Source organism: Simochromis diagramma, unplaced genomic scaffold (assembly GCF_900408965.1).
Source record: "Simochromis diagramma unplaced genomic scaffold, fSimDia1.1 OVJJ01000343.1, whole genome shotgun sequence".
Taxonomy (NCBI): domain Eukaryota; kingdom Metazoa; phylum Chordata; class Actinopteri; order Cichliformes; family Cichlidae; genus Simochromis; species Simochromis diagramma.
The window spans coordinates 8,412,133-8,437,676 of record NW_024386831.1 but is presented as its reverse complement, the minus strand read 5'-3'; the positions used below and the strand labels follow the sequence as shown (position 1 = coordinate 8,437,676).

General features: G+C 46.2%; 4 protein-coding genes across 22 annotated transcripts in view; all 4 read left to right on the top strand.

Moving 5' to 3' along the window:
- stxbp5l (syntaxin binding protein 5-like) overlaps positions 1-6,439 on the top strand; it is a 126,674-nt gene extending 120,235 nt beyond the window's left edge. For all 16 annotated transcript variants that reach the window (XM_040027793.1, XM_040027791.1, XM_040027792.1 and 13 more), the window contains 5 exons: positions 1,099-1,462; positions 2,723-2,888; positions 3,026-3,137; positions 3,546-3,766; positions 3,990-6,439. In XM_040027793.1, coding sequence (XP_039883727.1) covers positions 1,099-1,462; positions 2,723-2,888; positions 3,026-3,137; positions 3,546-3,766; positions 3,990-4,031 — 905 coding nt within the window. In that variant the 3' untranslated portion in view covers positions 4,032-6,439. The remainder of the gene's footprint in view (positions 1-1,098; positions 1,463-2,722; positions 2,889-3,025; positions 3,138-3,545; positions 3,767-3,989) is intronic.
- Positions 6,440-8,611: 2,172 nt separating this feature from the next.
- Positions 8,612-14,659, top strand: poglut2 (protein O-glucosyltransferase 2). The gene is made up of 10 exons (XM_040027807.1): positions 8,612-9,096; positions 10,672-10,877; positions 11,022-11,227; positions 12,111-12,188; positions 12,391-12,563; positions 13,278-13,515; positions 13,608-13,817; positions 13,899-13,988; positions 14,168-14,272; positions 14,526-14,659. Exons 1-10 carry the CDS (start codon positions 8,909-8,911, stop codon positions 14,541-14,543), a joined length of 1,512 nt encoding a protein of 503 aa, XP_039883741.1. The 5' UTR covers positions 8,612-8,908; the 3' UTR covers positions 14,544-14,659.
- Positions 14,660-15,356: 697 nt separating this feature from the next.
- Positions 15,357-19,027, top strand: tex30 (testis expressed 30). Of its 3 annotated transcripts, none has more exons than XM_040027811.1 (5): positions 15,357-15,432; positions 17,667-17,903; positions 18,019-18,070; positions 18,410-18,624; positions 18,803-19,027. In XM_040027811.1, the coding sequence occupies exons 1-5, from the start codon at positions 15,415-15,417 to the stop codon at positions 18,971-18,973; spliced, it is 693 nt and encodes a 230-aa protein (XP_039883745.1). In that variant the 5' UTR covers positions 15,357-15,414; the 3' UTR covers positions 18,974-19,027. The 3 variants fall into 3 exon arrangements, with proteins under 3 accessions (XP_039883745.1, XP_039883744.1, XP_039883746.1); XM_040027810.1 differs by lacking the exon at positions 15,357-15,432 and adding an exon at positions 16,909-16,981; XM_040027812.1 differs by lacking the exon at positions 15,357-15,432 and adding an exon at positions 17,004-17,289.
- A 125-nt stretch (positions 19,028-19,152) lies between these two features.
- Positions 19,153-25,543, top strand: nepro (nucleolus and neural progenitor protein). Of its 2 annotated transcripts, XM_040027808.1 has the most exons (9): positions 19,153-20,084; positions 20,229-20,383; positions 23,079-23,167; positions 23,478-23,606; positions 23,743-23,820; positions 23,914-24,209; positions 24,325-24,383; positions 24,466-24,680; positions 24,759-25,543. In XM_040027808.1, exons 1-9 carry the CDS (start codon positions 20,000-20,002, stop codon positions 25,060-25,062), a joined length of 1,410 nt encoding a protein of 469 aa, XP_039883742.1. In that variant the 5' UTR covers positions 19,153-19,999; the 3' UTR covers positions 25,063-25,543. The 2 variants fall into 2 exon arrangements, with proteins under 2 accessions (XP_039883742.1, XP_039883743.1); XM_040027809.1 differs by lacking the exons at positions 19,153-20,084; positions 20,229-20,383 and having other exon boundaries at positions 23,093-23,167; positions 23,317-23,606.
- The last annotated feature ends 1 nt before the right edge of the window (position 25,544 follows it).

Genomic DNA, 25,544 nt, shown 5'->3' with positions numbered 1-25,544 from the left:
AGTAAAATGGTCATTTGGTACGTAGAGGAAACTGATTCGTCACAGATCTGTATGAAACTGAAGTTTACCCTGAGCAGCTGGAGCCGACCCACAGTGGCCACAGTCCATAATAAAGTTATCATCATGTCATCATGATGCTGATGCTGCTCTGATGGAGCTCAGTCTAAACCCCGGGACACTGATCTGACCAAACAAATCTCATCTTTCACTCAGTTTGAATTCTGTGGACACAAACGGTCGTTATGAACATGAGAGGAAATGTGTGGCTGACTCTTACAGTAAGTGGAGATCGTTCTCCAAGAGCACAGATGCACCGTGTTAAGCTGTGAGGCTTCAAAGGCCTCATTTGTTTCAATTACACGTGATTTTCTTTCACTGAAACTTTGATGGGCATCGTGCATTATTTTGCAAATGGCTTGATTTTGTACTCCAGAGTGTGGACAGTGTTTCTACAGTCTACACAAAACGGAGCCACTCAGAGACGCATTACTGCTCCTGAAAAAAAGGTCTCCCGTTCAAAGTAAAAACATCAATATAGCCAAATTTCCAGTCCCTTTGAAGCCGCAGCTCTTCTCTTGAGACTAAACTTATGAGAAGCGAGCTTATTACTGGAAGGTCACAGATCCACTCGAGAGAAGAAGAAAGGATTGTTTCCTCTCGTTCTAAAGTGCTCCTGTGGGCGTCTATTGGATAACGTCCGACGTAGTAAATGTAAGTGTCAGTAATGTATTACTGCATCCAGTAGTTGCACTTGTGAGGCAGTTAAGTGTACAAGGTTGTGAAGCTTGCCTTGTATCATTCAGTCCTTTTTGTATAGCTATACAAACGTTATATTACAGGCAGTATTAGAGGGAAAATCACAACAGTGGAAAGGAAGGACCCCGCTTTGACTCGAAGAGACCTACAGCAGAGGTCTGCCAGGACTCTGGCAGCAGTGGTCTGTACATACATGCTCAGTTTTAAAGACCACGTGAGAACATAGACGCGTCTTTTTGACTGAAATGTTACGCTTAGCGCCGTCTTCCATCCTGTGCTGAGCTTTAAAGACTTTTCTCTCCCACTGTGTGCTGGGTCCCTCTCCTGCTCACACACTCACAGGAGCGGTGCTGATGCTGAAGGGCTCTGTGCTACGCTTCAGCTTCTTGGACTGCATGGGAGCTCTCATTCAGCCCCCCTACGAGGTTTGGCGGGACCACAACGCCCCCGAGGACCCCGACCGACCGCGGAGGCGCAAGCTGGTCCACTTTTCGCCATCGTCCTCCCAGGACGCCTGCGGAGACGGACACTTGGCTGTGGTGTGCTCTGAGAGGCAGGCCAAAGTGTTCCTGATGCCCTCGCAGTCTTGCCTGTTTGTCCACAACATCACAGAGTCGTCCTTTGTGCTGAGGGCTGACGTGGTGTCTGTGTGCAACAGCGTGTGCCTCGCCTGCTTCTGTGCAAACGGACACGTCATGACGCTCAGGTATGACCACGGCCGCTCGAGTTCTCTGTCATTAGATGTTTGTTTTAATCTGCGCACGCTGTAGCGCGGCCTACTTTAAAGCCTGCTCTGTCAGCGCAGCTATCATTTCTGTGTTTGCACTGTTAGGCTGAACGTGGCTGCAGTAGCAGCTTTTTCCTTTTCACAGGTAAGGATACTTAATCTGAACCGGTCAGTGAGAGCGTTTTGGTGCAGAGGAAATCTGAGAGTTACATGTGACTCTATGCAAGGGCCACTCACTGGGTGGATGCTGAATGGTCTGGCTCTATCCGGTCTTTAAGTGATGATGTGATGAACCTGCTTCCGAGTCCAAACTACTGTGTTTATTAAGGCTGCTGTGTTTTTAACATGTTTTGTATCTTGTTCTATTTAATCTGAACAAGCCCCTAAAAACCTCTCTCTGTTTTTATCACCACTGTTCATTTTAAAGATCAGTGTTTAAACCCTTACGATGTAACTCCAGCCCATGCAGCAGTATATGAATGACTAACCTCGTGTTGTGGATGGATTATCTCAGTTGTTCTCCTGACTGAAGTTTGGTCCGTTTACAGCATCCTGCCATGCGATTGCATTTGTCTCTAACCATCAGGAACCCTCACGTTAACTTTTATCGAGTGGAAAAAAGTTAGCGTTCATCCTCCAGCTTCACTGTGTTTATGCTAGGCTAACATAGCTGTGTCGCTAGCGGTCACGTAGCACATCATTATATACCAGCTAGCCCAACTTCAGTAACCCTACAAACGTCACTGCTGTTTAGTTTTCTGTCTTCATTTATGTTGGAAGTGACAGCAGAGCTGTACGTTTGAATTTTCCAGAAATCTCTCAGTCAGAACATGCTATATCATGTTTAGGTGGAAGCTAGCGAGCTAACTTCCTGCTAACTTCTAACTCTGTTAAACGTAATAAATCCTGTTTTCATGGATGTTAAACTGAATTGTTACACCTGGTAAAGCAGCAACGCTGATCATTTTATTACAGATGAAAGATTTTAGACAGTTTGTAACTCTCAGTGATGCTGCAGTGTTCGTTTGACTAATGACGTCAGACTTAAAGACCGGATTCGTGCAGTTTACCTCTGAGACTACAGCCTATGAAAAGCTGCTTTGTTACCAAAGATTAGAAAAGAAACATAATAATGATTTCTTTCTTTTTATTCTGATGTTCAGTGTAGTTTACTTTTGAAGCTCAGTAATTATTACACAGCTGTTCTTACCTTTCTTCACTCTTTCATTCTGCCCACAGTCTGCCCAGCTTAAGACCGCTCATGGATGTCAATTACCTGCCTCTGACAGACATGCGCATTGCAAGAACCTTTTACTTCACCAATGGGGGGCAGGCACTGTATCTCAGCTCCCCCACAGAGGTCCAGAGAATTACATACAGCCAGGAGATGTGCGATAACCTGCAGGTCAGCACTAGGGCTGGCAAAATTGGCCATTTGGCAATCATCCCCTCCGTCTGTTGCTGATGGCCAGTGAATTATCTGCCATCTTCTCTGATTACATCCTTCGTGCAACTTCTAAAATTCTTTTTTTTTTTTTGTAGGAAATGCTGGGAGAGCTGTTTACACCAATAGAAACACCAGAAGCCCAGAACCGAGGATTTTTAAAAGGCTTCTTTGGAGGAAATGCCCACACCTTTGACAGAGAAGAGCTCTGTGCGTTGTCTGTCTACATTATTTTCTTAATATAAAGCATTCAAGAATGCATGACACCATATTATACTGCTAATAATAAGACATGAATGTCTTTAGCCTGCACATGGCAGATTACATAAGATGTACTTTCTGATTTTGTGGCTTTGGTTGTGAGACTAGCACTCGCTCTAACCAATAAGAGGTCGCGCAGTGAGACGGGGCGATGTGAGAACACCTGAAAAGTTTTCTTAATTTGAAAATACTCAGACTAGTTTAACTTGTATCAGACGAGGCAATCGCAGTCAGAGCGAGCACACAATGTTGGCAAACAATGACAAACAGTCAGTTGGCAAAATTAGGAGGCGTGTCTGAAGAACCCCAGGGTGCGTTTGATTTCCACACCCCTGTCACTCTGTCTCGTTCCAACAGTCGGCGAGGCTGCGGCTGGGAAGGCTTCTCGGAGTCTTGCGCAGCACATCCCTGGACAGGGAGGAGTGGAGGGCATGAAGGTCGCCGCTAGTGGAGTGGTGGGCGAGCTGGCGAGGGCGCGCATTGCTCTGGATGAGAGAGGCCAGAGGCTGGGGGAGCTGGAGGAGCGCACCGCCCTAATGATGACTAGTGCAGAAGCCTTCTCCAAGCACGCTCATGAGGTGAAAATGAAACATAACATGATGTGAAAATATAAAGAGCATCTAAATGTACAACTTTGGATTTTGAGACATTAACAAAAACTGAACTGAAGCCAACAAAAGTGGTTATTAAATGAGTCTCTTGTTGGCAAATCAATAATTTACTCCCCGATGCAATAAAAAGAAATGCTCTCAAGCTTTCAGTCCTTCTCATTAAGAAGATGTCCTTTTGTATCTTTTCCAGCTGATGCTGAAATGCAAGGACAAGAAGTGGTACCAGTTCTAATAGCAGGACGGGGGCCTCGGTCTGCCCTCATGCTGCTGGGAACGATATGCCGCGACGGGACTTTCACTTCAAAAATGAAAGCATTCAAAGAGAGGCACAGTGACTTTGTCTTTATGGCTTCTGGCTTGGCTTCATGCACACACTGTCACATCGCTGAGTGATGAGGACGGGCTAGTTCCCCGTCTAGACCTGCAGCGAGAAGGACGGTGAGGAGATGGCGGCATTTGAAGGTCTGAAGATGGAACTGGAAGTGTGTGTGTGTGTGCGTGTGTGTGTGTGTGTGTGTGTGTGTGTGTGTGTGTGTGTGTGTGTGTGTGTGTGTGTGTGTGTGTGTGGTGTGTGCGTGTGTGTGTGTGTGTGTGTGTGTGTGTGGTTTTTCTGGACCTTACTGTGTAGATAGTCAAAAACTAAGAAACCAACAAGAAATGCATGAAACAGCAATGAATGACTAAAAATATACAACTGCCATATTAAAAAGCAGCATGCTACTTTAACATGAGAGTCAAACATAAAAAGACGTTTTATTTATGATGTAAGCCAACAACACAAATTATGAAAAACTTTCTATTTTTTGAGATATTAACAAAAAATGATATATAAAAAGGGAAACGTATACCTGCATTGCTACTAAGCCAAAAGTTGTGTTACTTTCCCTTTTTTTAATGTTTCTTTTTACTCCCTAGTCTCAGCTCATATTACTTCACACACTATATATACCAAACGCACACAGTTAACTTTGTCGACACACACTTAAAAACCGCTAAAACGTTGTTCGTACTCTGGGCTGCACAGTGCAAATGAAATATAACTCAGTTGTATTAACACTCAGCTCTCAGCAATCTAGTTCCACTTTTCAGCTGCTGCAACTTACAAACCCGTGAAATGAACACGAGAGAAGGCGTGGGTGTGGGAGCGTGTTGCGGTCAGTGTGTTTATATCTATACTACAAACTTATATTCACGTGCCATAAAAACCACGGAGGAGCTGATCCGGGTTTCCTGTGGCTCACAGCAGAGAACGGTGACCGTGAAAATATGAAGGCGTGTTTTAGTTGTCCCTGATCTTTGAGTCTATCGCTGCCTTCGTCCGACGTTAGGTCGCGTGTGCAAGTGTGAGTGAGGCAGAAAGAGAACCACACCCTCCCTCAGCCAGAGCAGCCAACGTGAACGACACCCTCACATCTCTCTCCACCTCACTCTGCAGTTGGTGCATTCTGGTGTGCAACCGAGCAGTCGTCTTTTCATAATGACAGGCAGTACTCGTGGTGACTGTCACCGTCTTCGTGATGGGAACATGAAGAGGAGTTGTTTGTCAGTAAGCGGTTCGGGAGAAGTGACAGTTTTTTCCAGTGATGTTCAGCCGTCGAGTACGTGAAAAAAAAAAATGAAGGCGTTCGTTCGGTTTTGGTTTCTCTTCCTTTCGATATCGTTCTTGATGACTATGACTATGATATCCTTGTGTCGCAGTCCTATATTTGATGGTTACGGCCTCTTTAACGAAGGCTTTTGTATTTTAAAAACAACAAACGTGTCATGGTACATGGTCGTCGTGTATCACATCGTGATTGTGTTACGTGTCAGTGGGTAGCCACACGACAAGGACGAACAACATCGGGTGAGGAGGATATTTTGTACTTGTGTATTTGTCTGTATTTTGAACTGAAAACTCAAACGCGGGATAACCGGCATCCGTCTCTCACACACATCAGACCTTTATGCTGATCGTGGCGGCGTCACGCCCGCGTGAAACGTGCACGGCAGCACATACATCCACAGCCTGAAACAATAAGAGGAACACGTGAATCTGCATTGCTAATCATCTTTGCCTGCTTCCTGTCAGGCGGCTGACACATTCCTGAGGCTCGAGCGGCCTTCACGCTTTATTTTTACCGACTTCACCTGAAATCCTACAGCCAGGCTACCTGGATTTGGTTCAACGGGGTGTCTAAAACACAGCAAACTAATAATGTCGTTCTCTCTTATCTCTGTACCGTCAATGAGTTTTGTGTAAGTGCAGAAAAAACAACACAAAACCAAAATACACAAAAAAATGACAAAAAAACTCCGATTCTGCTGACAGGGTGTTTTGTTAGAAGGTTTTCGGTTTCTATGTTTTCAGTTTTTATATTAACTGTACAGTTCAATCTTGGGTGAAGGTGAAACAAAAAAATAAAAAATAAAATATATTCTTGGGATATTTTCTCGTATATGTTGTACCTGTTACTGCTGGTACTGTATCTGGTATTCTGGCTCTGTCTAAATCACAGGAACGTAGTTCTTCACACTGTAGTATGTTAAAGAGGCATTCACTTGGTTTTCAATGATGGCAGCAACGTTTGTCTTATTTAAATGGATTCTACCACTTTTTGTTCTTCTTGATATTATACTAGTGTAATAGAAATTACTTGACAAAAAATGATCTGAAAATATGTTGATGCAACAGCAAATTGAAATAAACATTGATTGATGTACACGGCTGAGAGCTCTCGTCACTAAACCAGCTGCGAGTGCAAAAGCACTTTAGTTTGACCTTTGTTCAGGTAAGTAACCACGTTTTGACCCACAGGTAAAGCCAGGATCAGGTTTGTGCAGTTATTGTCATTTACCTTTCATCAATAGTAATAAAGCTTCCAGACTAAGAACTGTCCTTCCTCTGGTAAATTCAACGCTACCTGCCAGGTGAGTCTAATGACAAAAAGAGGACTGGAGTTCATTTAAGCTCAGAAATAGTTCATGAACAGATGTAACTGTGATATTCTGTGATGTTAAGAGCAAAAAGCCTGATTTTACCAGTGCATCATATTTATGTAGAAACTTTAATTATTTTGACAGTTTTGTTAGATTTAGTAGGTCCATAACTTTTCTGACTGGAACACAGTTTGTGTACTTTTATACACCACTGCAGCGCATTTATAAATCAATACGCGACTAACGTGCAGACTCCCTGATTTTATTCAAGGTTTAACAAAAGTACTGCATTTACTGTTCATTTCTATGCGCTGTCCCCACTGTCAGAGGCTCAACAATAATTGGCCTATTGACTGACAAACAGTTTAACCAGTTACGCTTTTATCCAAACCCAACGAGCTGTCAGTGGAAGTCGAGGAGGCCCTCGTTAGGCTGAAAAGGAATCAACGTGTCACACAGACAGAAAAAACGGACCCAATCAACCGAAGAAGGCAGCTGAGGTGGATGATCGCAAGTTCTTTCTTTAGTTAAAAAAACAACATTTTAACACTCCAGAGGAGGGAGGAGTGTTATTGTCAAAGAGACACCTTCATGAATGTAAATAAAGACGGTTTACATTCAATTTTATTTATACAGCAACTGTTGGCTCAAGGTGCTTTATACTGAAGGTAAAGAACTACAATGATATACAGTCATATGACCCCCTGTGATCGTGTGTGACAGTGGGAAGGAACCAGGAGGCCATCTGCTGCAACTGGTTAGGGATGAGGGGATGAAAACGGGACAAAAGATGCGCTGTGGAGTTAATAATAGATGCAGAGCGGTACATAAACACTTGTTTGCAGTAATGGGAAGAGAAACTGGAGAAGGAGGAAACAGCTCACGAGCCAAAGTTCGGCCATGGCTGCAGTGGAAGAAGGTTGTTCGTCTTTATTGTGACTGCTGATCGAAGCAGCAGGATGAGCTGTGAAGAGCTCAGGGCTTCCTCTCTGCTCACATTCAGATAATCCTGCAGAGCTGATCAGACAGAGCGTCACAGTGCAGACAGATAATGAGCCAAAGCAAACTGCAAAAACAGCCCAAGACTTTCTCAAGGAAAGCAAAGAAAGTCTCCAATGTCTGAGTCAGTGACCTGATCTCAGCCCAACAGAGCAGCTTTAGTTATTAAATACAAAACTTAAGGCAGAGACTCAGAAACAAGCGGCAGAGAGACACTGGCAGAGCATCTCAGGTAAGGAAACAGCACGTGGTGATGTCACCAGGCAGTAAAATATCATTGCAAAGACTTTTATCCAGATACTAAAATATAAAGTTTGTATTCAAAATTATGTTAGTCTGACCAACTACTTCTGAGCCTCTGAGACGGGGAAGATTTATGGGTTTTATTTATTTGAATTAAAGCTGTGAGTTACAAAAATGGTTTAATTTTCCACATATGGCCCGAACTGCACTTTCAAACAGAATATTTAATATTTACACTGGAAAAAAAGTTCTTAAACTTTAACTTCTTTGAAATCTTTCAGAACTTCAGATTTGTACAAATTTAATTTAAAAACATTTCTATTTTGTACAAATAAATATATTAAAATTATATCTAGTAAAACAAATACGACTGCGCGTATAAAATCACATTAATTATAGTTTGTTATAACTTTCAGGTGACATTTATAACATGTTTATTATCATTTATATTATTACCAGTAGTGGGAGGAGTCATGTTATTGTTATTTAAATATGAGGTAAAGTTTTCATTTCCAACCACTTACATTCAGGCCAGCATGTATCCCAAGACTTTAACTTCCGTGTTTCCGTCCAATCACATTTACACCTGGAGCTCCATCGGTCTCTTGGCCAATCGGGTCTCACAACGCGCTCTGTTGTCCCGCCCCCTTTCATTCAGTTAATTGTTTACTCGACTGTAAAAGATTTTTTTGAGTTAGCTGCCGGTGTGCTAGCAGCGTTAACGTTCCTGAAACAGCGACACCGCGCTCGTTCTAACCGGATGTGAAATGCGGTGTCTGCGGTGAGTCGTGTGAGTGTAGATGGAGCGAAGCGAAGTTCACACGCTGCACACTGACTTCAGTCCGTCCGCTCAGTTTTCACAGAGTTGAACGAACAATGGCAGTTTGGGCCGGCAGAGGCCGAGAGCTCGCACGACTGTAACCCGTGTGAGCCTGCGCATTGGCCGGTATGTCTGCACTGCGGCCGTGGTGGCTGCTCTTCTGTCTGGCTGTGCTCGGGCATGACCTGCGGGGGTCTCAGGCGGGCTCGGCCCCCAGCGCTGCGAACACTTTAGTATGGGGACCTGGGCTGGAGGCTAGCGTCGTCCTTCCAGCTCGATTCTTCTACATACAGGCGGCGGACAGCTCGGGGAAAAAGTGAGTAATGCGAGGCCTGTGGTATGCGACTCCAGCTGCAGAGCCTGGAGTTTACTGTCGTATCGGGGTGTCAGAATCACATCACTGGTTTTCTCATTATCATGCGCATGTGCAAGCCGGAGACCTCACATGTGACCACGCAGATGTGATTTAACAGTCAGAAGTACCAAAGGTCTAAATGTAGCTGTGTGCAAAATCACGTCTGTCTCTGAGTCTCCTCCGTATCTCCTCTGTGTCACTATCAGATATCCAGTGCCATGTCAAACCTCTCTGTTCTTTATATTAGAAGAGAAAGGGGACATGAATGTGCCGATAAATATGGAAATGCAGCAAAGAAAGAGTTTATATGATTGTAAAAAGCATCAGAGTGAATACTTAGTATGACCGCTTTATTGTTCAGCACAGTCTGAGCTCTCCGTCAGCTCTGTGAGGACCTTCAGGAACTGTTCTCCAGGCTTCCTGAAGGACAGTCAAAGCTCTTCCTCGGATGTTTCTGCCTTTGCTTGTGTTCTCTGTCAGGATGATCCCACACTGCTTCAGTGGAGCTGAGGTCCGAGTGTCATGCTAAAGAGATGTTTCCAGATGTTCCTGCGTGGTGGATCAGACTCTGTAATTCATCAGTTTATCAAAGAACCTGAAACCATGACACAGCCTCCACCGTGCTTCACAGATGGCTGCAGACTCTCACTGCTGGACCTCCTCCTGACCTCCTCGTGCACACTGACCATGATGTGGATCCATCTCTCCATCACACCTGTTCCTCTGACCTTCAGTCCAGTTCTGGTGTCATTTTCAGCCTCAGCCTTTCCTCCTGTTTCCCTTCAGCCGTCCTTCACTGAGAGCATTCTCTGATGAGGCTTCAGTGAACAGTGACCATCGCTCGGTGGATTTTTATGCTTGAATCAGAGCTCCTTTGATGGGGTGTCCAAAGAAAAACACTGAGACACCTTCAGAAAACTGGAGAACTATTGCTCAAGAGAACCTTTAGAGAACATTTTATCTTATCTATTTGTACTTATAAGCCAAAAAAACATGCATGACTACAAAAGAACACTATATAAAATAAAGTGTGGTGTTAAATCTGAAGTTTTGACCTGTGAGAGCAGATACGACAGACAAACCACAGGCAGGACGATGTCAGACGGCCTCCAATGACCTTTTTCATCACACAGTTGCAGGAGCTTATCAAAGGTGCCTCCTCTCTGTGGTGATCATGCCTGCTACAGTCATTACTGCACCGTGAGCTGGTGCAGACACACTGACTGTGCAGAAAGTGCACCCAACCATAAAAAACAGTGCACAAGTTGTTACTCTGAGTGACGATCCAAGTTACCCAGACACATCTGTTAGGAGACCACCACGGCACAGATGTTTTCTGTGACACGCAAACTTTAAACCTTCTTGTATGTAGAGAGTGTAAACTGTGAGTGAGCGCTGAAATGAACCATACGATGATGAACTGGCAAAGGTTCAGTCCGCTGCTTTGTAAACATCGGCTCGTATTTGTTGTTATAAGATGAGATGCCGTCCTCCTGAGCAGCAGTAGATATCTTTGTATTCTCCCTCCTCCCACAGTTTGACTGCATCACCTGGTGAGAAAACCTTTGAAGTAAAGATTGTGTCTCCTGTGGAGCAGTTCACCAGGATTTGGATCCAGGTCCTGGATCGTCGGGATGGCTCATTCCTGGTCCGCTACCGAATGTACGCCACCTACTCGGAGCTTCACGTCCACGTTTTGCTGAAGAACGAGCACGTTGCCAAGTCACCGTTTGTTCTCAAAGGTAGGGCGCGGTCCGTGAAGCTGCGATGTTCACTCTGATAAATGACATCATGGACTTGATTCCTGCTCACGCTCCAATCCTGAGTCTTCACCTGCTGTTTTTGCTGGATCCAGAAACTTAATGAGTCAGTGTTGTCGTCTGCAGGCCCGGTCTATCACGAGGGATGCGACTGTCCCTGGGAGAGCGGCTCTGCGTGGGAGGCCCACATGCACTGCCCTCCGTCCTTCGCACAGATAGAGAGGGACCTGTCCTTTTACCCGAGCGTCGACCCAGATCGTAACGCACAGGAGATCCCACAGCGCTTCGGACAGCGGCAGAGCCTCTGCCACTACACCGTCAAAGACAACAAGGTGATTCCACCTGGGGAAACAAACACAGGCGTATCATAGGTGTTTATGTTTTACCTGAGAGGAAGCTGAGAAAGTCAGCTTGTGGGCCTCTCAGTCATCCAGCCAGGCCTTCTTAAACCACGACACCATGTAGGCCTCTGGACACACATCAGATCCAAAGGTGAGTGTAGAAGGGAAGAATATGGAGGGTAATGTTCCTTCATCCTGGACCCTGGAGCTGTGTGACTCACCTGTAAGAGCAGAGCCAGGTGTGCATGAGTGCTGCTGTGATAGCGATGAGTCTAACACTGCTCGCATTACATGAGAATATTCAGGAACGTATCCGCTTCCATGACTAGTTCCCTCTAAAGGTATGACTGTGGTAAAGTGAAATTGATGCTTTTAGTAGTAAAAACTACCACAGTAGTACTTTGCTACTGCATTTCATACTGTGTGTGTGAGTGCAGCCGAGTCCCTTTATCAGAGGTGAATGTGACGAGTGTCACACTTCAGGGTTTCTGTTGCTTTGTTCCGTCCGTCCGTTAAACTGCATCAAAAACTGCTTTGTCTTTGTGTGTTTGTCAAATTTGAATGTGAGCTGTGGATAAATGTGCTCTGTGTTCACTTCATATCCGAACACTTTAAATGAACGAGAAGGAATAAAGTCATTCCCACATTTCCCAGCATGCTGAGTTGTTTATTTATTTTAATGTCTGCATCATTTTACAGCTCTGTCTGTTTTCTTTATAGTTAAATGAAATACTAAAGTCACTGTATCATTGCAGTAACGACTCAGCTGCCACTGACTCCTGTAATCCTGTGCAGTGGTGTAATCTATTACCTGTGAAGGTAATCTTGGATTGGTGAGCGGCTGTTTTCTGTAATGTGTTTCTGTTGTCTTTAGATCTACGTGAGGACATTTGGGGAACATGTCGGGTTTAGAATCTTTATGGATGCCGTCCTGCTGTCTCTCACCAGAAAGGTAATCCGTGTTTACGTTTACTCAGCCGTCGCTCAGACGACCAGAAACACACTTTGATTTTAACGTCTGTATATGTTGATGCATCAGGGATGAAACGTTCAGACACAACTGGTGCAGTGCATGCTGGTTATCATCGTCATCATCAGTGCAGATATGCGATCAGACGGTGGCAACAGTAATGATTATCATGAAACATTTTCAGGTGCGGCTCCCTGATGTGGAGTTCTTTGTTAACCTCGGTGACTGGCCGTTGGAGAAGAGGAAGCCTCCCGAGAAGCTTCATCCCATCTTCTCCTGGTGTGGCTCCAATAACACCAGAGATATCGTCATGCCGACCTATGACCTGACCGAGTCCGTCCTGGAGACCATGGGGAGGTAAAGCTCTGTGTGTGGATTCAGCTAAAGTATTGCTACGTTACCACGGAAACTGGCAGTAAATTCAATTCAGTTTTATTTACACAGCACAAAATCACAGCAACAGTCGCCTCAAGACGCTTTATATTGTAAGGTCGACCCTACAATAATACATACAGACAAAAACACAACAATCGTATGATTCCCTATCTGCAAGCACTTTGGTGACAGTGGGAAGGAAAAACTCCCTTTTAACAGGAAGAAACCTCCAGCAGAACCAGGCTCAGGGAGGGGCGGGGCCATCTGCTGTGATTGGTTGGGGTGAGAGAAGGAAGACAGGATAAAGACATGCTGTGGAAGAGAGACAGAGATTAATAACAGGTATGATTCAGTGCAGAGAGGTCTGTTAACACATAGTGAGAGAAGAAGAAACCCCCAGTGCATCATGGGAGTCCCCCAGCAGCCTACGCCTATTGCAGCATAACTAAGGGAGGATCCAGGGTCACCTGGTTCCTGCTCCTCTTCATGTACGCGTGCTCTGCCATCACCGAGGCCGTCAGTAAGCAGACTGCAGTATGAACCTGCATTTTCCTCCTCTCACCTTGCTGCTGTTTGAGTTGATATTTAATGCAGGTGTGATGATGAGAGCTGTTTAATGTTGGACCCTCACCTGTGAGGTTAGTGATGTCACAAACTGCAGAGGATGTAACATTCAGCACGTCCTCTGCCGTACAGGGTGAGCCTGGACATGATGTCGGTTCAGGCCAACACGGGGCCGCCGTGGCCCGAGAAGAACGCCACCGCCTTCTGGAGGGGGCGGGACAGCCGACAGGAGCGCCTGGAGCTGGTCAAGCTTTCGAGGGCTCACCCGCACATCATAGACGCCGCCTTTACTAATTTCTTCTTCTTCAAACACGACGAGAGCCTCTACGGGCCGCTCGTCAAACATGTTTCGTTTTTTGACTTTTTCAAGGTGAGATGAATTATATTCCATAAAAACGCTTTTATTACGTCAGATATTCTTATGCTAATGTGTGTGTTTTCATTGTGTCCATGCATCACCAGTACAAGTACCAAATAAACATTGATGGCACTGTGGCAGCTTATCGGCTGCCGTACCTGCTGGCGGGGGACAGCGTGGTCCTGAAGCAGGATTCTGGGTACTACGAGCATTTCTACAAGCAGCTTCGAGCGTGGGAGCACTACATCCCTGTCAGGGCAGACCTGGGAGACCTGCTGGAGAAGATCCAGTGGGCGCGTGACCACGACGAAGAGGTGACGAGAACACGTGACTGGATCCTCGCTGGTTTCACTAATGACGAGTGAAGGTGGTGTCATTTTGTTTTCTTCTTTCAGGCAAAGAAAATTGCTCTCGCAGGTCAGCAGTTTGCCCGCAGTCACCTCATGGGAGACACCATCTTCTGTTATTACTACATACTGATCAAGGTAATGTGATTACAGTTTCAGAGTTACTGCACGACTGAAAAAGTATACAATGTTACTACTCACGCAGTCTTACTGTGCTCGCGCTGCGTCGCACTGACACAATGCTGATCATTCTTCATTTGGACCGATGTAAATGCGTCGCACTTCCCTCACATGTCATATTTATGCGTGCGAACTAGGAGTACGCCAAACTCCAGGTCACCGAGCCGAAGATCCGGAAGGACATGGAAGTCGTGGAGCAGCCTGCTGATGACCTGTTCCCATGTTCCTGCCACAGGACAAACGTGAGAAACACCCAAATGCTTTGTTTGCTCTGCAGCTTGTGTCTGCAGATCCTAATGATCTTATTTTACTTTTTGCACGTTAAGAAGAGGAAACAACGTTAAATCTGGGATAGTTTTATTATTCTACAGTCTGTGGCGCCATCTGGTGTACGTGAGGCGTCACTGCAACCACCAAGAAGACACGTTAGAGTGAACATTTGGACCAACGTTCTAACAGGAGTTTAACACGAGCGTTTTCATGTTTGTTTTTCAGGTGAAGGATGAACTGTGACTGAGCTCCTCCCACTTCATAACTGACAGCCTTTTCTTTTAAAGTGCCAATCAATTGTATGACTATGGTTTGAATATCTGATTCTTATTTTTCAATAAATACTTTTAATGTGTTCAGAGCGTGTTTTTCTCTCTGATGTCAGATTATTTACTCAGTGAGGTTTAGTGTCAGCCCTGAGGTTGAGCAGCTGACCGCTGTGCCTGCTGGAAAATCAGCCGTGGCCACGCCTTCAGTTTACCTGACGGATAAAACAGAACGGAAAACATTTAAAATAAAAATCGTATCCTTGTGAAAAAGTAAACAAACGGAAGTGTCATAAAGTTAATGCTGCTGTTTATAACTGACCATTACCCTGTTGCATGGTTTAGATTTGAACCACAAAGCATCGAGTCGCTGTTGGTGAGGAGTCACTGCCCTGTACAAAGTGATATTTTTGCTGAGATATTTATCCTGATATATAAAATCAAACGTATAAAATCAAAGATGCTCAGACATGGATAAAACTGAAAGTATGAAACATGATAGAGAGTATAGGGTGATGTTTCAATTGATCAGATGTCAGTAATATCCAACAATGTGCCAGTGTGCAGGATGACTGGGAAGGAAGGGAAGTGTTACAGAGACTGACCATTATGAAGTATGATGCTGCGTTTCCAGTACGTCCACTGGATAAAGATATATTAAAAAGCGAACAATCTGAAACAAATAATTTTAATGAAACATAACATAAACATTTCAAACCATTTATTTATTTTTTAATAAAAAGTACTTTATATACAGGTTTGGTGACGCTGTAGTGACCACTCCTCCCCGCTAGGTGTCACTAATAGGCATTGAAGTCCTCGGTGTTCCAGAGAAGAAGCTGCTTGTGATGGAGACGTTTGAGGAGGTAAATATGAAAAATAAAAAGCAAACATGTCAGAAACCAGAGTCAGGTTAGAATGAAACGGAACTCGAACCAGGAGCGGAGCACCGAGAGGACGGGTGCACGAGAGGCTAGCGCGCGCCACGACCTGTGGGCTCGGTGTGCTTCGCAAACATAAACACCTGCGCAGGTTAGAAAGCCTGTAGGCAGTGAGCGCAGCAGGAAGTGTAAGCCTCGGGGAATTCAAAGGTTTCGAGTCTGATTTTGAATAAGAGCGTGGCTGTAACTGATCTCAGACCAGCAGGCAGCTGGTTCCAAAGATCAGGACCACAGTAAGTGAAGCACCTCCAGCCCCGAGCTCTGACTCTGGAGCAGCTGATGACCTGACAGGTGTGACTGGGTTAGAGACACGGAGCAGGTCACAGAGGTGCCGGTATCGTGCCAAACTAGGTATCCCCGACAGAATTTGTTTCCCCTGCGTCGGGAGCACACGCTGGACTGTCCAAATCACGGACAAACAGTATCCCACATTGTTGATTTTTAGTTTACAAACACTTCTTATAATGACTAACTACTCCTGACATTTTTGAGATCTTAGCTCTTTATACAACGAAGTTATAGTGGGATACAAATAATATCAGGCTGGTCCTGCCACAATTTGTTCCCCCTGTGTAAATCACGGACAAACAGTATCCCACATTGCTGATTTTTCGTTCACAAACACTTCTTATTATGACTCATTTCTCCTGAAACTTTGGAGGATTTAGCTCTTTATATAATAAAGTTACAGGAGAATAAAAATAGTTATTAGCCAAAATGTTTATGGTTTATTAAAATAATCCCATCTGATACCCCGTGAGCAATAAATATATAATTTTCTGTTGTAACCCTCAAACTGAATGGTAACGTAATGATACTAATTTTTCACAAAATGAAAACATCAGTACTTCCTGCGTGCTCCCAGCACAGGGGAAACAAATTCTGTCGGGGATACCTACTTTGGCACGACAGGTATCACAACCGCATCCAAGAATAACATGCAGCTTATCTCAGAACTGTCGGTGAAAATTATTCTTGGAGCTAGGTTTAATTGAGCTGCATTTTAAAGAGGTGCAATTTCACAATTTGTGTATATTTTCTAAGTTCACTATTTGGTCATGTGTTGAGAAAAACACAGATTTAAAAATTACATGGTCTAATATTTACATTTAACATATAACTGCAACATTCTTTTTTCGTTTTTTTTTAAATTTTTTTATAAAGACTCGAAAGGACTTGAAATTCAAAATTTCAGACTTGTGACTTGACTCGGACTTTTACACCAGTGACTTGAGACTCGACTCTGACTTGCCTGACATTACTTGAGACTTGACTTGAGACTTGAGGATAAAGACTTGAGACTTACTTGAGACTTGCAAAACAATGACTTGATCCCACCTCTGATAAAAAGTACTTTATATACAGGTTTGGTGACGCTGTAGTGACCACTCCTCCCCGCTAGGTGTCACTAATAGGTATTGAAGTCCTCGGTGTTCCAGAGAAGAAGCTGCTTGTGATGGAGACGTTTGAGGAGGTAAATATGAAAAATAAAAAGCAAACATGTCAGAAACCAGAGTCAGGTTAGAATGAAACGGAACTCGAACCAGGAGCGGAGCACCGAGAGGACGGGTGCACGAGAGGCTAGCGCGCGCCACGACCTGTGGGCTCGGTGTGCTTCGCAAACATAAACACCTGCGCAGGTTAGAAAGCCTGTAGGCAGTGAGCGCAGCAGGAAGTGTAAGCCTCGGGGAATTCAAAGGTTTCGAGTCTGATTTTGAATAAGAGCGTGGCTGTAACTGATCTCAGACCAGCAGGCAGCTGGTTCCAAAGATCAGGACCACAGTAAGTGAAGCACCTCCAGCCCCGAGCTCTGACTCTGGAGCAGCTGATGACCTGACAGGTGTGACTGGGTTAGAGACACGGACCAAACCACAGAGAGCTGTATGAACTATCAGAAGGATCGTAAAGGTCGCAGGGAGCCAGTGTGGAAGTGGTGTGGAGTAATGTGGTCACGTGTGTGTGAGGATGAATGAGCTGATGATCTGGAGAGTGTTACAGTAATCTGCTGGATGTGATGGACCAGTGAGTCAGAGTCAGCTTGAGATAAGACTTCTGGTTTTTCAAGTATCACCATGTAATCACCTTCACTGCTCTGTAAAGGTCGGGAGAGTGAGAATGGTTGGCTGTGAGGTGCTGAATCGGTGCTCGCTGGCTTTCAGGAGGCGGTGAAGGTGCCGTTTGGGGCCAAATCTTTAGATGCTGCCCTGTGCGTCCCTGCCGCCATGTCGGACGCTCACACCGCCGTGATCCTCACGCACGGAGCCGGGGGAGACATGAACTTCAGTCAGCTGGTTTCTCTGGCTCACCAGCTGGCATCACACGGTTTCCTGTGCCTGCGCTTTACATGCAAAGGTTTGAACCTGGCTCACAGGCTGAAGGCGTACACTGCTGTGTGGGTACGTGTTAAAGTCAAAGAAAACTGCACTCACTGCTTTACGTGCAATATTACACGTTTTTTGTAGAGCACCAGTATGATGTAACGTGTGCTGTTTAACGTGTTTCCACCTGTAGGACTACCTGAAGTCACTGCAGAGGTTCACAGTAAAACGCGTATTTTTTGGAGGTAAGAAGCCTTAAGATGTTCAAAACAAAAGAGGAAGAGCTCAGAGCAGAAATGCTGTCGGGTCGTTTTGTCTCACGTACTTCAGTTTGCAAAGTATTGTTGTACCTTAACAGTTTACTTTGGTGGGAAGTATGTTAATGTGGTAAAACAGACCCCACGTTGATGTCCGGGGCTTAAAGACCGCACTCTGTCCATGAGCGCCTGCCTTTAACTGATGACATCACCAGATACCACATCTTCACCTCTGAACCTCCATCTATGTTTCAAATGAAGACGAGGACATGCAGCAGTGTAGAAATAACTGAATGGGAGTCCTTGAACACTGTGACGTTTCCACAGGCAGGTCGATGGGGTGTCGTGCGGCTGCAGCTTTAGCTAGGCGACTGAGCGAGGAATCCGAGGCCGCGGTGGAGGGTGTGATCTGCTTGTCTTTCCCCCTGCACCCCCCAGGACAGACGCATGCACACCGCCAACGGAGCGAAGATCTAAGGGTGCTGCCGGCGCACACGCGTGTGCTGTTTGTGTCGGGCACTGAGGACGACATGTGTGACAGGGTGAGGAATGAGATTCATACCTAATGCATGTTTCCTTATTAAACTATTAGAAGACTGTCCTGTGTGCTCATTGTTGCTGTTCTGTTTGCATGTAGTTCTGATGCATCTGTGTAACGGGACATTGCTCTTGCGGTTTGAACGTGCTGCAGTGCTCACTCTGCTCTGTGTCCTCGCTCAGGTTCACTTTGACACGACGGTGAAAGAAATGAAAGCTCAGGTTGAGATTTTGTGGCTACGAGGAGGCAGCCATGGACTGAAGGTGAAAGGCCGTTCTGAGGTGTCCGTGATGGAGGAAGTGAACCTAAAAGTCATCTCTTGGATCAGGAATCAGGCGGCACAGGCCCCTTAATGTCCTCTCGTTAAATCTGTTGCTTTTGTTCCAATAAACGATGGCAGTATTTCACAGTGGGCGTCTGTGTGAACACACGGGGAGCTTTTATCCTGCACAGTATGTGAAACCCGAATCTTAATGTGCAACATGGTGATGAATGTTGATAAATCAGTCTGTGCAGACATTACTCTTCCTCACACTTCCTCTCCGTATTCATCTGAAGTCATAACTCATTACAGTTTAAAGGTGTTTTTCTGCTGCACAGACTACTTTTAGCAGCACTGAAAACTATGCAACAAACAGTTCAGGAGTTGTACACGAGAAGACGTTTGTTTGGGATTGAGGAGCCTTAATGTGTTACATAAGAACAGTCCTGGTTTATGGGTCAGGAGGAGCCCCTCAGAGGCCGCCTGCAGCACAAAGAACACCGAGGTGATGATGATGCTGTCGGTTTGTGAGAGGAGCTGAAAGAAACTCTTTCACATGGAGGTTTTCACATCGACCCCTCGCTGAAGTTCCTCTATGAGTGTAAAGTGGAAGACGACCCTCGGTTTGAAGTTGAGTGCTTGCTTCCTGCCTGTACTGTCACAATAAAGTGCTGTTCTCCTGACAGCACCTTGTGGCACAGCGGTGGTTTGTGCTGTGTTCCAGTATAAAGGTCACTTTTTCAGGGGCTTCAGTTTTGACCCTCACCGTGTTTGTTTGGATGAAATAATTATTCTGTTATTGTGTGCAACCAGGAATAACGTATATGTTTACAAATGCTGTGTTAATAATCCATTGCTCTATTAAAACACGTTTATTGTCATTATCCTCGTTGTGTTTTCATAATTTTAATATTTATTGGTCTTTATTGTTTCTACGCTTTTGTTCTGATCAGTTCGTGATAACTACTCGGAGTAATCATTTGTGTTGTAAGTACTTTAGCAGAGCACACTCGGCGACTGCGGTGCCTTTAACACAGACGATGACGTTTACGCGTGCTCGTACGCCATTGGCTGTGGGACTTCCGGGTCGTATTTTGTTTTTCAGGCAGACTCGAGCATGGCCGTGGAGCTCTGGAACAGAGTCAACGTCCCTTTTCCCAGCGCCGTGTCCGCTGTCCGCGTGCCCTTCACCGCACAGACAGGTACGAGCCGCAGCGCGCGGTCACTGACGTGCTGTGTGCGAAATAACACGCCGCATGCGACCCACGTGGGAGAGCCAGGACTCGGCGCCGCGTGGCTGTGAGGTGACGACGATGATGATGATGATGGTGTTTGTGTTTGTGCAGCTGCAGACGTTGAAACGCTGCTGACGGAGCGCGAAAATGTGCTGAAGCTGCTCCGCAGTGAGATGCTTCAGACGGAGGTCAGGCTGCTGTACGAGCTGCTGTACGTCCTGAACAACAGCTACCGGGGCAACAAGACGTTCAAGGCGCTGAAGCAGGTGAGCGCTGTCTCCAGGGCAACCGTGGGTGTGTTCGTCAAGAGCTCAGGGCAACTCGGAGCGCGCCCACCTGAGCTCCGAGTCACGTACAGGTGATATCGTCGTGTCGGTGTTGTTCCCAGATCATCATACTAAATGTTGTTCCAGGATCAACATTGCAAGTGACCAATCAGAATGTTGTGACGTCATACTTTTGCGACCTCGGGAAAAACCGCCGTAAAACAAAAAACTGTACTTAAGCTGCGAGAAACCGCCTCCGTCCGCCGATCAACGGACCCTGACCCTGACCCTAACCCTTTAATAAACGCTGAGCAGAACTGATATTGTCCTTGCAACATTGGAATTTCATAAATGCACGAATGGCTTGGCGCGCAAAGGAATAACGTCACAACAATCTGATTGGTCACTTGCAATGTTGATCCTGGAACAACATTTTCATGATGATGTGGAAACAACACCAACACGACAACAACATGTTCCTCCTCCATGCAGCCAGGCAGCCTGTCGTTCACAGTGGGATGGATGACGCCACGTCTGTATGTCCGATACTGATGTCATAGATTTGGATATCTGCCGATACCGATATGACTCCGGTATAGTCTGCTTTTAGTCATAAATGTCATATTAAGATTTTAAAAAAGCAAAAAATCGACTAAAGTTCTTCTATTATACTTGTAAGCAGCCAAAATACTGCTCAGCTCAGCTGATCTTTTTATTTAAAGCTTTGAAACAAACGTCATCACCGGTATCCAAGAACATTACAAATTCCAACTTTAGATCTAAGTATTTAAAGTAACATTCAATAGTCCCTATGGACCCCAAAGCACTTTACACATTCTGCCGGACACTGGCGCCACCGGGCCCTCTGACCACCACCAGTAGGCAACGGGTGAAGTGTCTTGCCCAAGGACACAACGACTGAGACTGTGCAAGCCGGGGCTCGAACCGGCAACCTTCCGATTACAAGGCGAACTCCCAACTCTTGAGCCACGATCGCCCATAGTGGGAAGGAAAAACTCCCTTTTAACAGGAAGAAACCTCCGGAAGAACCAGGCTCAGGGAGGGGCGGGGCCATCTGCGGTGATTGGTTGGGGTGAGAGAAGGAAGACAGGGATAAAGAGACAGATTAATAACACGTGTGATGGTCGCTCATCGAGCACAACAAAGCAGTTTTCTCTGTTATCAGCTTTGCTTTGTTGCTTTCTGGACGGAGTTTGTTGATACTTTTCTGCTTCGTGTTGGAGGCCTGGATAAACTCTGTACTGAGTCACTGGATAAACTCTGTGTACTCCTGTATTTGGTATTTCTGTGAGTGTTTAATCATGTTTGTGGTGTTAAAGTTCCCAACGCTGCTACCACATCTTCCTATTTTCTTCTTTCAGTCTGAAGTAACTCCACGCCGCCGACAGGTCTCGCACACAACGACCGCTCTATCGCGTGACACATACTGCTCCGACGTGCTAAGGTCACGACCTCGGTTATGCCGTGTCGCAAGCTTCATGAGGCACTTTTGTAATATTTAAAGGATCGGGCTACACGTTTTATTTCTCCTGATATCTGATCAAGTCATTTAGGTCAGGATCAGGCCAGTGCTGTATATGGGATCGATGCATCCCCAGTTCACAGAGGTCAGAAACACCCTGATCCAGGTTCAGCCTCAGACTGTTGTTACATGTAACATCACAGACATGGAAATCATGATTAACAGGATGAAAGGCTGCGTGTTTGTGACTCTGGGGACAATAAAACAGCTGTAATCAGACTGAGCCTGTGGGACGCTCGGGCGTTCGGCTGCTGTGTCGTCCACACCGATGGACACCTGTCTGTCACAGCTGGAGATGATGTAAATGTGCAGGTCAGAGGGAGTTTCTCCTGTGCAGAGGTCTGATTATATTCCAACCACACTTCATGCTGAAATATGTATGCAAATCCAGCCGCTGCAGCGATCCCCTGGGAAATACGGGCGCAGCTGAAATTACCCGACTACAGTAACGTCTGTGGAAGTGGCCGACAGCCTGACAGCTCCCTGAATGTCTCCAGAGTCACAGCATCAGAAAGACCTCCAGCATAAGCTATCAGTGAGCCTCCACAGACTGCTGTTTGTCCTTCACTGATCGATGTCCTCGGACGAGTTTTAATACAAAGATAACCTGAGTGAAAATAAACTGCAGTTTTTAATGCTGATTGTATTTATCAAGGGAGACGAGGTATCTGTGCCCAGCAGGACCGCAGTCCACACTTTGTGGTGTGTTGATGGTGAGTGTTTCACGTCTCTGTGGAGGAACTTTGTCCCACTCTGAATAGTTGGAGGCTTTTCCAGTATGAGCGCCTGTCTAAGGTCACCTCAGTCTGATTAAGTCCACACTTTGACTCGGACGCTCCAGAACCTTCATTTTGTCTTCAGAGCCAATCAGAGGTGGAGCTGCTGCTGCTGCATGACTGCCGGGCCCACATTCTCCTAGAGAGCAGCTCAGACCATCACACTCCCTCCGCCGTGTCCGACTGCTGCTGTGATGTTCTCTTTATGTTTAATGCAGATGTAACGGGACTCAAACCTCCCAACGTTCAGCTTTTGTCTCCTCAGGCCACGGGATGTTCTCCCAGAAGTCTCGGAGATCATCCAGATGTTTTCACTAGGCCGGTGTTCTGGCCTTAGTCACCTAGCAGACTAACCTACATGTTCCTTCCTTCAAAGGTGGAGCAGTGTGTGAACCGGCTGAAGAACATGAAGCTCGATGCTGCTCTTCAGGAACTGTCAGATCTGTGTCCGAACAGGATCCAGAGGTAAGTCTGCGGCTCGCTGTGAAGTGTGTGACGTGCAGAGCAGGTCTTCATCGTGAACCTTCACTGCTGTGACCAGGTCGGATTCATGAACCAGTCCACTCAGCTTTTATTTACTGAGTGCACAATGAAAATGTGTGTTATTCCCACAGTAGACCGGGGGTGGGCAACTGCATGAATGAAGTCCTCTCAGCATGCAGACGGACGTCTTTATAGAAGATAAGACGGAGATTCAAACTGTGAAATTCTGTGTGGATGTCAGTTTCTGCCACAGTCTGCAGTGGTGTGTGTGTGTGTGTGTGTGTGTTTTAGGACAGCTGAGCATCAAGGACGGCCAGTGTTTCGTTCCCAGTCAGCCCACGCTGGAGTGGATCTGTCTCAAAGTGCTGGGGGCCGCTCGGCTGACGAGCTGCACGCTGCGTCGCTGCAGCAGAGCTTTCACGTATCCTTCTGTGAGGCCGTTCTGTTCTCAGACTCGGCATCGATCTCCGCGTGAACGACGTGCGGATGTCTTCATCTGAACCAAGTCTGACTCTCGTGCCCTCTGCAGGTTTCCCCTTAACAGCTGTTTGTTTCAGACTCGCAAAGCAGCAGATGAAGTGGGAGGAGTTTGTCATCCTGAACGTGGTGATAACCAGCATGCTCAGCCGTCTGTGGTCAGGACGTTTTCTGCAGCATACGTGCATTTAGAGAGAGAGAGCACTAAGTCTGCAGAAAATGTTAACACGTTGTATTTCGTGCGTTCTCAGGGTGATTTTCCGTGGCGTGCTGCTCGCCCTGTCCGGCCTCTACCGGCAGCTCCTGGAGCTTCTCAGAGACGTAGCCCGAGTCCAGCCCATGCCCTTCCTCACAGACTTCTCCCTGCCAGCTGATCTGGCTCAGTTCCTCGGTCCCTCTGATGCTTTGTTATTGACCAAGCCTGTGGCGCACAGCAGAGCGCGGCAGGAAAAGAAGCAGGCGGCGAAGAAACTTCCAGCTGAAGCCAAGAAGACCTGCACGCAGAAAAGAAAGCTCAAAGAAGACCTCGGCGTTGCAGTTATAAGAGGTAGGCTGCATTCATGCGCTGTTTTTCCCAAAGCAAACGTGACCTCAGTGAGACGTGAACCTCCCCACTCACATCCCCACTCACATCCCCACTCACATCCCTGATATTTCTCCAGGCGTCGGCCTCGCAGCAGACAGGAAGTCTTTTTTCAAGCTGTGCAGGACTTTCACAGAGGTATGTGAGCAAGCACGTGACTCGTCTCTACTTTTACTGTTTCTAATGTTCACGTATTTACTTCTTCTTCTTGCGACTCGAGGGCAAGTCGACGCCCAAACAAACGAGCAGAGCTGACAGGAGACACGAGTTCCAGAAACAGGTGAGAGAAGCTGCTTCTTTCTCACACGTGGAGATCCGTGTGGACGAGATGATTCGCTGGTGCAAATCCCAGAGGATGGGAAAGGAAAAAAGCCTTTTAACCTTCCTGCAGTTAAAGTGCCGGCAGATGAAATGCCTGGAGGCAGCGGGCTACAAGTAAGAGCGACACTTTCTCAGGAAGTCTTCCTTTAGCGTTCTGCAGAGATGCTCATGTTCTCTCTTTTCGTGCTTCAGCGTCCAGAGGAAGCTGCAAACCTTCAAGAAGGAAGCTTGCTGGGCTTCATCTCCAGAAGGATCAGCGCCAAAGACGTTACGTTCGCTCGCCTCGAGGAGACGTGTCCACGGGAGAATTCGTTTTCATACTCTCAGGAGGTTTATGATGAGAGGCGGCGTAAAAAGGAAAGAGCAGGCGGGACGACAGACACGAGCTCGACTTAGCGGGGACGACCTGAGAAGCAGGACCGCACGAGAGGCGACGTGTCGGAGCACGGTCACTCACGATGACATCGATGACATTTTTGCCTCTGCAGGTCTGTGAAGCCCGAAAGCGCCGATTTAAGGTCACAGACAGACGAACAGTCTGAGCAGGATTGGAAGCAGAAGCTGTGCTCGCCATGTTTAATGTTTCTCTCATTAAAAGCTATAAAGCGCGGAAACAACTGAACCCCCCCAGACTAAAAGATTCTGTTTTAATTTGGGTATGCATGGAACACACACTCACAGCCACTTCATTAGGTACGCCTGTTCCAGCTGCTCGCATACACACGTGTAACCGCTGGTTCGCATCAAGATATGCAGTAAAGCATCTGTGGATGCACAGCACGTCAACGGTTAAAGATCACAGCGAGCGTCGCTGCTGAGGTCCAGCCGGGCTGGTTTCCTGAACTTGCCTGAAGGACGTTGGCTGCAGTCTCAAAGCAGAGCCATGATGAATGAACCCGACCCAGTATTAGACACCTGATACAGTGAATGTGTGAAATCAAATGTAAGAGAAAATAAATTAACTGATGGAGCTGAAAT